General features: G+C 46.3%; 1 protein-coding gene across 2 annotated transcripts in view; it reads right to left on the minus strand.

Moving 5' to 3' along the window:
* HSPA12A (heat shock protein family A (Hsp70) member 12A) overlaps positions 1-15,103 on the minus strand; it is a 52,303-nt gene extending 37,200 nt beyond the window's left edge. Inside the window, exons 1-3 of one of the 2 annotated variants that reach the window (XM_081192919.1) lie at positions 14,676-15,103; positions 3,852-3,937; positions 2,306-2,430 (exon numbers count right to left, since the gene is read on the minus strand). In XM_081192919.1, coding sequence (XP_081049045.1) covers positions 2,306-2,430; positions 3,852-3,937; positions 14,676-14,703 — 239 coding nt within the window. In that variant the 5' untranslated portion in view covers positions 14,704-15,103. Of the gene's footprint in view, positions 1-2,305; positions 2,434-3,851; positions 3,938-14,675 lie in introns of both variants that reach the window. The other variant, XM_081192918.1, reaches the window with a different exon arrangement.
* Positions 15,104-16,281: the final 1,178 nt, after the last annotated feature.

Genomic DNA, 16,281 nt, shown 5'->3' on the forward strand with positions numbered 1-16,281 from the left:
CTTTCTTGATGGTAAAATTTCCTTACCGCCCACAGGGCTCGATGGAAGGAGGATTCAGCTTGTGCTGTAGAACCCCCTACCACCCACCTAGAATCCTGAAATGCCCACTAGTGGGAGGTAGCGACCAGGTTGACAACCCCTGGTCTATGCTGATGGGCAGTGACTCAGTCAGGAGTCATTTCCAGCCCTACCTAGAGAGACCAGGGATTGAACCTGCAATCTTTTCCATCCAAACCATGTGCTCTGCTACTGAGCTACAGCTGTCCCTCACCATCTCTGCACCTCTGTACTTTCCTGATTCTCCCTCACCTCTTCCCCACTGCACATTTACCAACCCTGAGCATCACCGCCTCATCCTTAATGCAGACTAGGAGAACTCTGGATAGGGACTTCTTCTGTTCTCTGCAGACTATTCTGCTGGTAATAAGGAAATGTTAAGCAACAGAAGAAGGATTCTGCTTTCTCTTCTGGTTCTTTGCAAGGTCAGGCTCAACTGGACGAGAGGACTGTGTGCATAGCTTTCTTAAAGGGAGGCTTTCCCTCACACAGATATCAGGTGTGGACCCGCCAATCCAGAATGTGGTCGCAGTCAGGGGTGGAGGGCAAAGGGTTAAAATTCCCCATGCCAGGGCCTTAATTTGGACTCAAGGTCCCATGCATGCAATTTACTTTTAAAAAGTCATTCCCACAACTGCTGGTTGTGGTACGACAATGCAGCACACCCCTGCCCCACCCCCACCCGTCCCTGCAGGACCAGCAGCAGCTGGTGAATCCAGAGGACAGGAGAAAACATTTTGACCCTGGTGAAAACAGAGTGCGACACTGCTGTCTAATCTTCGCCCTTGCATTGCCAATTGGTGCTATGGCAGAATGTCTGGGCAATGAAACAAGTTGTCTGGGAAAGTCATAAAATCTTCCCTGAAGGTGTATTCCCCCCCCCTTCTTTTTTTTGGAACGGGAGAGTGAATGTGCATCTGTCAGGAATTATTTAGGTCTAACAAATCGGGCTTGTGCAGTGGAATGGATTACTGACCCTTGAATTTCCCTCCAGCTTTATGATTCCATGATTTTGGTTGGCTTCGCGATTTCTCATTTGCCTACTGTCAGTGCACAGTAAGCTTCACACTCGATTATCTGTCTGCATGACTCACTTCATTGATTTATGCTGTTGCTGTATTAACAACTAAAGACAAGGAAGCATTTTTTAATTTTTTTAAAAAAGATCTGGAAAGGAAATATCAGAAAAAGGATCGATATACACCAGGAGGAAAAGCAGCCCATTTTTAAACTGAAAAGAGCAGGGCTATAACTTTGAGATTTCTCAAGAGCACTGCAGAAAGAAATGTCATTTCCTGTACATAAATATTATATTGCAAATGATTCTAATAATGTAAATATTGTCTTTAAAATACCCTCTACGCTACCAGTCATCATGCAGCTTGTATGTTACAGTTTAAATGTGAAGCTTCACATTTGATAAAGATGTGAAGGTTTAACACGCTCATGAGATTGTCTCCCCCAAATGTTCTTGTTACAAAGCTGAAAGAGAAGAATTCACTGGATCTGCTGACTGGATCGGACAGATTGCATTTTACTAACTTCCTGAGCATGCAACTATCACTTTGCAATACAGCATTTGGAAGGCAAGCCACTATGGTAGTGCAAGAGAATAAAATGCCCATTGCCCCAAACTACCCAGCTATTCTGAACTCTTTCTTCAGTGAAATACATTTCATATTTCCAAGGCCCAGTAATGGAATTCTTTCTTTGCCTGACACCCACATCACAATCCTTGAGTTAGCCTGGATATTAAATTCACCACCCCAACCTCCCAGCAGTTCCACTGCCAACCATTTGATGACCTTCCCACAGGGTTTTCTTAAGCTAATGTTTTGAAGTGGCGAAAACCAGGGCACCTTAGACCCTAGAGTCAAATACTGCCCTGCAGGATTCTCTATCTGGTCCACAGGCCATGGACCCTGCTAAACCACACACCTATGCCCTGGGAAATATGATTTTCTGGCTAAAATGTGTCCTTAAACTATGGTAACTCCTCTTGCTTATCTGAATGGAGGATGGAGAGGTGTGTAGAATCCTCTGCTTTTGGCTAGAATGTTGCCTGCTGCATAAAGGGTAAGCGTAGCCTCTCTTGCCCTGCACACCGTTCCTTCTGGCCCTGCCCCACACTGGCAAGAGGTCCCTGGAAGGAACACAGCCTTTGCACAGAAAAGAGCTCCCCACCCTTGGTGTATACTCACAGGCCCTGCACTTACTACGCATATAAGGCTGCACTGATGACATTTACCTCATTACATGAATGCATTCTGGTTCCTTGGTGAAGCTGTAGGCGTAGCCGCTGGATGTCGTGCCAAAATCTATAGCCACAACAACAGGATAGGACTGCTCCTCTGCATCATTTGCATCAGAGTCCTTCTGTCAAAAGAACAGAAATATATTTGCTGTTTTGTGATTTCAAGAAAGGGCTGCAAGCGTTACTAGCTCTATTTAAATGCCAAACACGACACTAATAATCTCCTCTGGAGTGACCGAAATTGGCAATCCCCAAATACCAGCAGGCCCCAGATGCTAGCTGGAACGGGAATTTAGCACATCACTAAGCCAATACTTAATTTTTGTGACTGTGATGCTGCCTCAGAAGAATGATGGCTGCACTCAAAATTCTTTGTACGTTCTGCAAGCTAAATGGGTCAGTCACTGATTTCAGAAAAGGGTGAGAAAAACACAACAGCAAGCTCCAGCTTGCCAATGGCATGTAGTTATTAAATCAATGTACTTTTAACGTATAAGGTAACTCACTTCAAATCAGAACCTGCCATGAGTGGGGGAAATGTTTATCCTCCTCCTAGACATTATTCTTGTAGACAGTATTCAGAGAGAAGGACCTTGGGATCAGTCTTTATGGGGTGTGATCTGGATTCTGAATGGGAGAAGGAATTGCCTTCAGGATCAGTCCCAGGTGTGCCCTTATTTCTCTGGCCTACAGAGACTGTGCTGCCTTTCTCTGTCTCCACCTCAGGTGCCCTTGTTCTGTCAGAGCCACCAACTACTAAAGCAGACTAGGTCCATTTAAATAAAAAGGGCTCCTCCCAGGCAAGATGAATTTAGTCTCTCATATAAGACTTCTACTAAAAGCTCAGTCTGGGGTTTGCTGCTGCTGAAGCAACATCTGTTCTTATGGAGTCTCTAGCTGGAATGAAATTTCATTTGAGAAATGAACTTTCATAGAGAAAAAAGGGCACTGGGATAATTGTGATGTTATATACAAAGCATGAAGCATACTTCTCACTCACCATCACAATAAAAATGATGATCGTTAACTAAGCCACACAAAATGTCAAAATAGGGCTCTCTGTGGAAGATTAAGCCTGACTTTGTGAAATTTTGCAAGCTCAGAACATTCTTGGCCTTGTCATGCAACGCAATCACTCAGTCTAGTACATTACCACATTGGTCTGCTATTCCAGGCCTTGATAGACTGAAGGTCAGTGCTGCTGACACAAACTATTTTCATCCTCAGCTTCAGGACAGTAGCAAAAAGGCTCTATCCCAAAAGTTCTCCTCTGCCTGCAGCAAACTCAACCTTTGTTTATTTATACATTTCGTACATTTACACTATTCTTTCCCTCCCAATTTTTCACCTTACAACAACCTTGCAAGGGAGGCTAGACTGAGAGACTGACTGGCCCAAGGTAACCCAGTTACTATAATGCTATCATTTTAGTCTGTAACCCACCTTGTGATTTTTTTATATGAAAGTGTGGTTTATAGATTTTTTTAAAAAAAAGATAGGGAGAAAATAATACCAGTAATATACAGGCTACATTTCTCACCGCAATGTGGGATGGGGACAGAGGTGTTATCCCTGGATCTCCCAGACTTCTAGCTGGAGATGCATAGGCAGCTGTTGAAGCGACATCTGAAAAAAAAAATGAGGAGCCTTTTAGTCAGCTGAATCTTCTTCAGAGCAGATAAACAAGTGAAAAAGATGCATGTTAGTTCATGACACCAACTTTGTCAAATGTGACAAAAACAGTCACAGAAATAAAGGCATCAGTGCTATGTTACTTGTCTCTGTTATTAATGACATAATTATTTAAATTTGACAATTAAATTACATTCCTCTAATAACAAATGAACTGAAACAAATTCATTTTGACTGGTCTTCAAAGGCAGCTAAGCATATGCCCAATGATTCACAGAGTGTAATGCAAATGGCAGAAGAGATGGAAGCTCTTTCTGGAACCTTCTTAGTGCAAATGTTGCATGCTGCACCAGTGTGGTGTAGTGGTTAGAGTCCTGGACTCAGACTTTACCTTGACCTGACACTTGTCTATTTTGGAAAGGACTTGCATGCCTCATCCCTCTTTTCCAGCTCAGAGGGAGTTAAGTGGAGAAAATGGAGTTGGATCACAGGTTATCTGACTGATCTTTTATACCTGTGAAGAACCACCTTCAGGATACAGTGGTACCTTGGGTTACATACGCTTCAGGTTACAGACTCCGCTAACCCAGAAATAGTACCTCAGGTTAAGAACTTTGCTTCAGGATGAGAACAGAAATCGTGCTCCAACGGCGCGGCAGCAGCAGGAGGCCCTATTAACTAAAGTGGTGCTTCAGGTTAAGAACAGTTTCAGGTTAAGAACAGATCTCCAGAACGAATTAAGTTCTTAACCCTAGGTACCACTGCATAATAATATTTTTGTAGGTAATTTAAGAACTGCGCTGGTTGGAGAGTGGTGATGTCATGTAACCAAGATGGCAGTTTAATTTTTTCTCTCCCCAAACCCTGACAAACAAATGGCAAAAATCGACATTGTTTCACCTTGAAAAAAAAGTCCTGACTTTAAATGAAGTATATTGGATATGACTCGGGGATCCCAACTTGCAAGGAAGAGATCTGAGAACCATTTTGAAGCTTGGAATCCCATCTTGACAGGTAACAGGGAAACTCACACATCCATACTTAACACGGTACCCAAGAACCCTAAAGGCAGAAAACTTGATCTGGACACGATGACGGGAATTAACTCTGCTTTGACATGTAGAAAGATGGGTTTAAGGCATTATTATCTCTTTGAAAAGAACTGCATTGGTTTCTTACAAGACTTCTCTCTTAATATTTGGATCTAAACATGGAAAGTATGACTTGGATTAGATGGATATGTTTGCCACATGGTTATAGATCCCAGGTTTCTTTTACTTTCAGAAATACAAGCTGGGGCAGCAGAGATCAGAATCAGGCTGAAATAGCAGTGCGTAGGGAGCGTCCATTTACCTGCTGACCATGCTGCTAATTGCCCTGAAAAGATGTTATTTCCTGCAATGGCATCTCCAGGGAAACAGTAATTCTGGGAGGGAATGGGGCAGGGGGGAATGGCTTGAGAGAAAGCATCAGTCCCCTCTCCCTGCATGACACGGTCCTGATCTGGATTGTGAGAAGTGACACAGCTGTTATTTCTAAAAGAAAAAAACAACACCCAGATAGACAACAACGTGGCAATCCTGTATTTCTTTTGGCACATATCACACATTGCAAAGCCACATGCGATTGAACATGATTCAGTTCATGGACTATGATGCATTGATGCTCCGACTATGACAATTTCACAAATATTGAAACCTGTGTGAAAAACCTGATGTTTGCCATGTGCCTGTTACTACTTTATTTTTAACACCTCTGAAGAAGGAAGAGGTTGATTTGTATTCCAGTGTAGCTTAATTTAGCTAATATTGCACCTTTTTTTTCTCTGGGGTTTCCATGGACACCACAGTGGAGCACACATCCTGTAATCAAAACAGTGGGGGGTACTGCTTAAAGCTTGCACTGCCATGAGAGACTTTTGCATCCAAGAAACAGGCTGCCAGGAGAGCATTTCCCCTTTCCCTGCTTTTTGCCTCATCAAGTCCTCAGCAGCCTGGACAGTGAAATATAAAGGTCATCATTTATTTGGGAGTTTTCATATATGGTCAAAAAGCATTTAGTTTCTTCCAGTGCATCAATGCAGTCAGGCTGATCTCAACAAAACCGTATTTCTTCATCTTATTTTTATGGCATTCTTCATTTGCAGAGCTTTGAAACTTGCTTCCTAAAAGCAGTCTCAGGATTGTTGTCATCCAGGGTGGAGATCCAACGCACAGTTGGAAAAAAGCAAGTCCCACTGAATAAATGTGGGGGTTAGAATAACCCTGTATAGGTTCACATGGTTAAATCTCCTGCTCCTTCTGTGCAAAGATGATGGCGCACAGCAATGTGAACACAAAGCAGAAAGGACCGATTCAGCCCATGGCTGAATGTCATGTAGAAAGCCTCCTCAGATATTCCACCATCTTCTAAGACAAGAACAGGGAATGTTGGTGTTGTTGAACTCCAACTCACATTAGCCCCAGCCACCATGGGCCACTGCTCTGGGATGATAGCTCTGGAGCTATAATCCAGAAACATCTGAAAGACCACTGGCACCCCATCCCTGCTATAAGAACTACCCACTCTTTGTGGCTATTCCATCATCCTGTAAGAAGTGAAGACCGATGTTGCCCTCCAGGACATGAATGATCCATCCTACTTTCTTACAGATGCAAGCTCAGAAGCTGGAGATCCTCTGCAGCTGCTGGCACCGGCAGTGCTCTTTCATTTTAGGGATTTAAAAGTCACAAATTGCTGCTAAAGCAACTTGCATTGGGTTTGTTCTCGGTCTTTAATCCCTCTTTCCTCCTAATTTTTATAGCACTACCTGTATCATCAGAACTGCTGCATCATGAACAATAGCAGAACTATTTGCTTGTGTCATTCCAAAATGAGAGGGGAAATGCTTCTACATACAGTTGGGAATAGTAAATGTTATGAGCATACCATCTTTGTCAGGAAAACCGCATGAACAGATCTTACCCAGAGAAATAGCTCAAAACCACAAACTCCAATTTGATGAAAACTTTGGAAAAATAGTCACACTTGAAAACAGAGGTCAATAAAGACACTTTACAGCACAATCCTATACAGTGGTACCTCTGGTTTTGAACTTAATTCGTTCTGGAGGTCCGTTCTTAACCTGAAACCATTCTTAACCTGAGGTACCACTTTAGCTAATGGGGCCTCCTGCTGCCGCCGCCACATGATTTCTGTTCTCATCCTGAGGTAAAGTTCTTAACCAGAGGTACTATTTCCGGGTTAGTGGAGTCTGTAATCCGAACTGTTTGTAACCTGAGGTGTTTGTAACCTGAGGTACCACTGTATACATATGTCTACTGAGAAATATGACCCACTGAGTTCAATCAGGCTTTCTCCCAGTAAGTGTATACAGTACAGGATTACAACTTCAGAGAAGAGATGGTGGCTTTAAAGATGCAATTCTGTGGAGACTTCCCTGGGAATAAGCCCCACGGAACACATTGAGAGTTCCTTCTGAGTAAGCATTCAGCCTGCAAAAGTGTTACAATGCTTCCTAATGGTAATTGCTGTAACCGCTGCCCTAGATTTAGATGCCCCTGGGGTGAAATGTGCTTTCCATACTAATACAACATGAATCAGCCTTTTTTGGACTGTCTTCATAGTGATTCGGGAGGTTCCTTGCATAAAGAATGGGCATCTCTACTCTTGTATTACCCCAGTTCAGAACCTGACTGCTTCAATCTGCAGGACCTGCACTTTTACAAGTGCCATATAATGTCCTGAAAAGATGGAGGTACTGTGGGTGGATCAGGTTCCTAGTCCAGGGAGTCTTTCCCCTTCAGTAACTGAGAAGTGGGCAACCTCAACCACCTGTCAAAGTGGTCTGCTGGGCTTGGGAGGGGTCTGGATCCAATCCACCAGTCAGATCCAGTTCCTCACCCCTGCACTAGAAGCACCCATTGCAGGCATGGGGTGCACTGATGCAATCAACCTATGCTGCCACAGCTGCCTCTGCCTCCCTTGCAACACTCTCACAGCAAGAACATGGGCATTTCTCCCTTTAGATGCTCCTAAGCAGTGGTGGCCCCATATTTCCTTTCTGCCCATTGCACCAGTTATTATCAATTGTTATTACCAATTATGGATAAATATCTAGCATGCTCTTGAAAGTAAGCCCCACCAAATTATGTAGTACTTAATTCTTGGAGATTTGAATAGGATTGATTAGATGTACACAGACCAAATAAGGAATAAGTCTTTGTTAATAAAGCACTGTAGTTCTACTAGGTCTTAAATGGAAAGGTTTTGGTTCCTTTAAAACCTTTCTTTGTAACAGCATTTAATTAAATGTAATAAACAATGATTCACTTCCTACAGTGTCAATTTCATATTTGGAACATACAGATACAGTGTACATACAGGTTACATACGCTTCAGGTTACATACACTTCAGGTTACAGACTCCACTAACCCAGAAATAGTACCTCAGGTTAAGAACTTTGCTTCAGGATGAGAACAGAAATTGCGTGGCGGCGGCGGCAGCAGGAGGTCCCATTAGCTAAAGTGTTGCTTCAGGTTAAGAACAGTTTCAGGTTAAGAACGGACCTCCAGAATGAATTAAGTGCATAACCAGAGGTACCACTGTATGCATTATGAGACTGGATGCGCAAATGCAAGGTCGGTGCTTGAGTACTGGAATACTTCTGTTGCAGCCTTAGGATAGAGGAACTCTATGCTACTTTCTAGCTCAGGGATGTTTTATTAACATAGCCAGGGCAAATGCTAGAACAGCATCTCTTCCAACTGTGCCTCACTTGCTTCCAGTGGTGGACATTGTGCTCGCCCATCACCGTCATCTGGTCCGTCACAGCTGCTGTTTACCATGAGAGGGGCGGGCAGGCGGGCGAGGTGAGCACAGTGCAAATTCACTGGCAGCAGCTCCAGACTGGATCCACAGGTGCGTTTGGACACCAACCTCTCCCCCCTCTCCCTGGAAGTAAGCAGCAGCAATGCCACCAGGTGTCAGGTGACAGCAGCGTCCTATCAACCCACCCACTACTGTTTCATAATACCAATTCATCATGCCACTTCCACCCCTTAATCTGTTGCTGAACTCCAGCTCCCATTACCCCTCCCCATTGGCCATACTTGCTGGGGCTGATGGGAGTTGTAGTTCAGCAACGTCAGGAGGGCCAAAGGTTGCTCTTAGTCCTGCTGGCCTGCTGTGAGTTCTGATAGGATCTCACCAGTGCCTTCTATCCTAGTTCCCAGTGGAAAGGGGTTCCCCAAGAGTGGCCCACAAGCAGTAACTCAAGCTTCTATTTAGACTCTGGGGAAATAATGGGAAGGGAGCTTTACAGTGGTGCCTCGCAAGACGAAATTAATTCGTTCCGCGAGTTTTGTCGTCTTGCGATTTTTTTCGTCTTGCGAAGCACGGTGTCGGAAAAGTTTTGGAAAAGCTTCAAAAATCACCAAAGTCTTCAAAAACCTCAAAAAGGCTACCATACCGCGTGCTATGAGTTGCTCCTCGAAGTCAAGTCGCAACTGTATTAACGGTGTTAAGAAAAAGGAAACAAACTTGCAAGACGTTTCCGTCTTGCGAAGCAAGCCCATAGGGAAAATCGTCTTGCGAAGCAGCTCAAAAAACAAAACACCCTTTCGTTTTGCGAGTTTTCCGTCTTGCGAGGCATTCGTCTTGCGAGGTACCACTGTATCTGTGGATGAGATCCTGCCCCTCAGTCTTTGACACCACAGTTAATATCAATGGAACTGACAGCATATTGGAACAGAGGTGCTACTTCTCACAGGAAGTTCTGCCACTTTGATCCAGCAGGAGAGCATCTTCTCCCATCACCCAGCAGGGCTCCTGTGCTTGGAAGCAGGAAAGGGGAAACTGTGGCCCTCCAAATGTTGTTAGGCTCCAACTCCCATCAGCCCCTGCCAGTAGACACAATCAGGGAAGATGGGCACCTTAATCTAACAAAAGCTGCTGGGCAACAAGTTCCCCAACTCTGCCTTTACAAAAAACAATTCAAAGTTTCTGCAAGCTACTAATTGCTTTTTTCGCTTGTACAAGGCAAACTCCTTTTCTGTGCTGCGACTTCAGAGATCCACTGCAGCTGATGTCCTTGAATCTCACTCCCACAGAAGACCACCCAACAAGCATCGCACAACACTTTCCAGTGTTTCTGGAGAGGGCAGACCAAACAGGTTTTCCCTAGGTTTCTTTTGTTTGTTTGTCTTTTTTTTTTACAGTCTGGACCTCTATAATTGTAAGCGCTATGTTTCAGCTAAAAGATCTGCTAAACAGACACCATTCAAACCAAATGCATTGCACTTCTTTGGGTTGGTGGTATCTAAAGCTTCAGGGGATCAACTCTGCTGTCTGTCTGAGGCTTATGCTCAAAAGACCGCAGTGCTGTAGGACCTGGAACCATAAAAATAATTAATAGCAGATGCCTGCTGCAATCTTTTACTGCTTGAGTTTGATTTAGGAAGTTTTGTCTTCGTAGCAAAGTTTTTACTACAATCAAATTTCATCACCATTAGTTCTGCCATGAACCAGTTTCACAATGCAACATCATTATTTACATTTTTTTAAAAAATACAACAACACTGTTGTTCACTACGTATATCAGTGAATAAACCAGATGTCAGCATTGCATGTATGACAAATGGGTACTCTACTGAATCACATTCTTGAATACCATAGAAGCCTTCCTACTTGGCTTTCTTTTAGCATCAGTTTATACCAGATTCAACAATCATGTGGGGGGAAATATGTGACATCCATCATATGACAGCTGAGTAAACCAGCTTTTCCACTTTTCTCATTTCTCCAGTGCCATTTCTCTCTAATGCTTTGAACATGTTCAGCCAAAAAAGAGCAATTTCCAAATTGATATTTGGGGAACAGATTTAAAAGAGCAACACTCTTTTAAATTTGCGGGAAGTAAAGAGATATTAGCTTGCAGCACTCTTCACTATCAGCAAATAAAAACCAACTATCTTAAAGATTGCCCCCCCCCTCTACTTTTCACAATTCCACTTTCCGTAAATGATGTCCTTTCCTCCCTGCTTCAGATGCCCTGCATTTAAATAACTTGATTATGCACCACTTCCTTGCAGGCTGCATACAGATGAAGCGGCTCTCAGATATTTAAGTCTCTCCTTACACGATCACCACAATGCAAACGAGTACAAATTTAAGGACTCAAAGACAAAGGATTTCCCATTTTCTATGAAACTCACAACCATGAAGCAAATTACATGGGTTAAAGCGTCACTATTACCTGCTTGTGTTTTATTAGTCCAGCCAGCCCATCAGATACATCAGACATCAAGAAGCACTGGTTTCTTCTGAGAAACCCTCAAGCAGCCCACAATTCTTCACCAGCCACACCTACACAGTGGCGTAGCGTGGGTTGTCAGCACCCGGGGCAAGGCAAGTAATTTGCGCCCCCAACCCGTGGATTTGCGCCCCCTAACCCTAACCCCCAGATGTTGCGCCCGGTGCGGCCGGGCCCCCCTGCACCCCCACGCTACGCCACTGCACCTACACCACAGAATCTTGAGAAAACAGGGCCAGGCCTAGGGTTGTCCAATTGCCCATTATGCCCACCCCCATTTTAGTCCCTTCTCCTTGATCTATTAAATAATATACATGCATATACTACTTAATTATTTGCACTTCTCAGTGGTGTACAGCCCATGGGAAATGGGACAATTAAAACAATAAACCTTCATTGTAAAATGCCTGCTGGAACAAGAAAGTCTTAGTCATGCACCTGAAATCTGACAACGAAGAGGTCTGTCTAATCTCAATTTGAAGGGAGCTCCACAAACTGGGGCCACTACACTGAATGCCCTGCTTCCAAGCAGTTACAAGCTGCGCATCTGAGTCATGGGGGACCATTAACAGAGCCTCCCTCAGTGATGGGGCTGGGACATGAGGGACCAGGTAGACAGATAGAGCAGGTGAAAGGGGGCGCAATATGGATAACCCCTTAGAAAGGAATGCACACCACCAACCATAAGCAAGTTGCAAAGTGGGGGCAGTGACATTTTCACCCGGAAATTATACTAGCTGAATTGCCCTTTTGGTCCAGTGTTGAAAAAAATGGAACTGAAATAATACTAAGTGGGGGTGTATGCTCTACTTGGTTTAGGTTTACGTCAGGGAAACCTGTGGCCCTCCAGATGCAGGCTGGGGCTGAAGGGAGCTGCAATCATAGAATTGTACAGTTGGAAGGGACCCCAGTGGTCATGTAGTTCAACCCCCTGCAATGCAGGAATCTTTTGCCCAACATGACCCTGAGATTAAGAGTCTCACGCTCTACCCACTGAGCTATCTACATCAGGTGGGTCACAGCTTCCGCCCACCCACACGGTGGAAATAATAATAATAATAATAATAATAATAATAATTTATTATTTGTACCCTGCCCATCTGGCTGGGTTTCCCCAGCCACTCTGGGCGGCTTCCAACAAAGATGAAAGATACACTAAAATGTCACATATTAAAAACTTCCCTGAACAGGGCTGCCTTCAGATGTCTTCTGAATGTCAGGTAGATGTTTATCACTTTGACATCTGATGGGAGGGCGTTCCACAGGGCGGGCGCCACTACTGAGAAGGCCCTCTGCCTGGTTCCCTGTACCTTGGCCTCTCGCAGTGAGGGAACCGCCAGAAGGCCCTCGGAGCTGGACCTCAGTGTCCGGGCAGAACGATGGGGGAGGAGACGCTCCTTCAGATATACTGGACCGAGGCCGTTTAGGGCTTTAAAGGTCAGCACCAACACTTTGAATTGTGCTCGGAAATGTACTGGGAGCCAATGTAGGTCTTTCAAGACCGGTGTTATATGGTCTCGGCGGCCGCTCCCAGTCACCAGTCTAGCTGCCGCATTCTGGATTAGTTGTAGTTTCCGGGTCACCTTCAAAGGTAGCCCCACGTAGAGCGCATTGCAGTAGTCCAAGCGGGAGATAACCAGAGCATGTACCACTCTGGCGAGACAGAGAAATGCAAGGCGGAGCACCCAATGGATCCATCCTATGGATGCCCCCTTGCGGACCAGCTCTTTGTAACCCCACAGAGGCTGCACAAAGTGCAGAGTCACTGTGCTGAATGGCATGCCATCTTATAAGTAAGGAATAAGTGAGGAATAGGGGAAAAGCAGGGCCCGACAGTGAAGGAGAAAGAACCGGCCACTGCAGCTAAACGAGGCTGTCAGCAATTTGGGTGGTGCGACTCTAGTGTCCGATTCCCAAAGAGGAAAGAAAGCCTGCAAAAGGAACCGCTGGAAGAATGAGGTTTCCCACCCATCCGCTTCCAACCCCTGTTCGCCATGATCTCAGTCGCTTCTGTCTGCTTCCTCACATATCCTTCCTGAATCCTGAGAATTAGAAGCCCCTCCCGCTTTTTTTTCCTGGAAAAGATCCGCAAGAGGCAGAGGAGCAAGGAGGAAGCTGGCCATCGCAGCTTCTGGGAAATTTTCGCTGCACTGCCAGCCTGGGCGATCTCTGGCCCAGTGCCCCGCCCAGCCGCAGAGCACATGCGGAGAGATGGGGCGCACCCCCTCCCTGCAGCCTGGCCGGAGAGAGAGAGAAACGCCGCGGAGGCGGGGGACGTGCCTGCCTCGGATTCCTCCGCATTGTTTTTTCACCTGGATCCTATAGCCGGCCGCTTCGCCTCCCCATCTGGCGCAGTCGGTTCCCCCCGAAGCCCCACGTGACGGCAGGCCGGCTTTTGCAGAAACGGGGCGGAGGCACTTTGCAAGTACAGTAACTCCTGCTCTCTTCTGGGAGCGCAACTTGCAAGGAAGGGAAGTGGGGCTGGGTGGGGGAACTAAGCGTGGGAGTAGGGAGAAAAAGCACCTCTCCAAAAAATCATTATTAGTCTCAGGGCATCCCCCCCCGCCCAAGATCACCTCCTCAAGGATCTTGCCCCCTCCCACTTCCTACTGGCTAGACGGTCCCGGAGGCTCAGGATGGTGGAGTCAAGTCATGGGGACTTGCACACCGAGGCGTCTCCAGACGTACGCGCAGCAGCCGCGCAAATATAAAAGGCTGCTTGCGACCATCCTCTGCCTTACGTGCGCCGCGCTGCAAATTCATAGGTAGGTGTTGATTACTGTGCAAGGTCTGTTCACGAATGAAGGGAACTCCTGCCTTAAGGATGCCTTTTGCGCACAAGCAAATCCTAAAGCAACGTTTACACGTCGACCCCTGTAGTATGCTCCTTCCTGCCGCCATATGACTCGTACACAAAACGTTGCCACATCCCACGTGTGCATAAACTCATGCATGCATGCATGTGGGTGCATTGCGTTTTCTGCACATACCCTCCGGATATGCAGCTCAGGCTGCTGACACAGCGGCGTCCAAGCCATACCTGCCTCTGGGAGGGACTGCGCATCCATTACCCAGAGACTCGGCTTCATTTCTGAATCTAGACGGTCTCCTGCAAGAACCACCCAAGATTCAGCGCTATTGATTGTTTCCTTGATTGGGCGGAGAGAAACCGCGACGCCGGCATCCGGCTCCCACGATGTAGTCGGGGGTCGATCGCGGCCCTCAGCCCCCACTCCTGCCTCCCGTCCCGCTCCCTCGTACCCCACGAGCCCAGACCCGCAGCGCCTTCCCAGCTGCCCCCCCCCCCCGCAGCGCCTACGACGCGCATTTTGGAGAGGTGCGCTTTTCCCGAAGGCAAGCCCCCTCCACGCGAGGCGCGCTGCCCCCGCCTGCCCACCCTCCCCGCAAGCCCCCATTACCTGCCGTGACGCCTTCCGTCCCCGCCATGGCTGGAGGCGTTCACTGCGCCCTCGGCTCCGTCCTTCAGCCTCGCCAGGCGCGTTCAGCCGCCAGGGACCGAGCTCGTCGCTCGCTTCACTCGGCAGCCGGAGCCATTGGGAGCGCGGGCGAGGCGGCTGTGCTGCAGTCGCTCCCTTCCCGGTTCTGCAGGCGAGCGGCGACGCCAAGGCTTCTTTCTGCTCGCGTCTTCTCCTTCCTCCTCCTCCTCCTTCCCCACCCACGGCTGGCTGTGTAGACTGGCTTAGCGTTTGACCCCTGTGTCTATGTCTCTTTCTCTGCGTGTGTGTCCACCAGCCTTTTCTTCCCTGCTGCAAGGCTCTGGCTGCTCGGATTTCTGCAGAGCCCCTCCCCTTGGAAGTGAGCGGCCTGTCCCCCCTCCCCTTTACCACCCCACCTCACGCACGGGCGCGGGAGGGAATCGTGGCAGCAAGTGACAAAGGAGATCTCCCAGGAATAGGCTTGGACGAGCCCAAACCAGAATGCTGTCGTTGCCTTAAAAGGATAAAAAATAAGTAACACTTCTTAATTCCAAAGGCTGTCCCTTGGGCTTTTATTTATTTAAAAAATACCTAATGCATCTGACCACTTAGGGCATCTTTCAGACACATTGGTATCTCCATGCGTCTGCCAGATGTGAACCGGTTCCAGTCTGCGGGCTTCCTCACATGATCATGGAAGGTGCATCAGAAAGTGTCTTGGAGCCACTGCGGAAAACTAACATAAGAGGGGATGTAGGGTCCATGGCGAGCTGTCCCATCGGCCCACTAGGGATGAGATATAGGCTTGTCATGTGGATGGAGAAGCAGCAAAAAATCTGTTTGCTGCCATTCATTAAATGGAAACTGGCTGGATGTGCACTGCTATGCAGTTATACGCACTGAAGGGGTGTGCAAGGTTGAGAGAATTAAGAACAAATAAAACATAAATGGATACAGAGTGGTGACCGTCTTGGTTTTGGGTGTAGTGTTGCTGGTTATGAGTTATGTCCTGAAGACTTTGCATTCCGCATAGTGGAACAGCGATGGGCGTGCTCTCATGCATCATTTCCTAGGCTAAAAAATACTTCGCATTAAAAGCCAATACAGTACATCCTTGCAATGGAAAAATGCATCTTTATTGTGCAAAGGTGTCTTGCTAACAGCTTAACACAACTCTTAGAAAGAGAGCTTCCCACAGTTAAGGGGCAAATGACAGGGTTCTTGCATCTTACAATGTCTTGTGATCATGTTGTTGTTTTTATATAAAGAATACTGCTTTTCACAGAGGTATACTGTATGATCAAATACAGTAGACAAGGAATCACTGAGGGGGGGGGGAGATATTAGGATCCAGTACATGCTTGGTGAGCAAAGCTGTTTATTTGTCATAAATGTTTGCATTCAGAAAAGATGGTTTCATGGATAGGAGGTTACATCTCGGGGGGGGGGGGGAATCTGTATGTTTGCTGAAAACAGCATTTGGGAAAATGAGTCCCAACTGTGCCAAACTGGCATTTTTATTTTTATTTTAGACAATGAAAAATCTCTCAGAGGGCCATAAAATGCTTTACTAGAACCTAGCATATGA

Source organism: Podarcis bocagei (genome assembly GCF_964188305.1).
Source record: "Podarcis bocagei genome assembly, chromosome: 4".
Taxonomy (NCBI): Eukaryota; Metazoa; Chordata; class Lepidosauria; order Squamata; family Lacertidae; genus Podarcis; species Podarcis bocagei.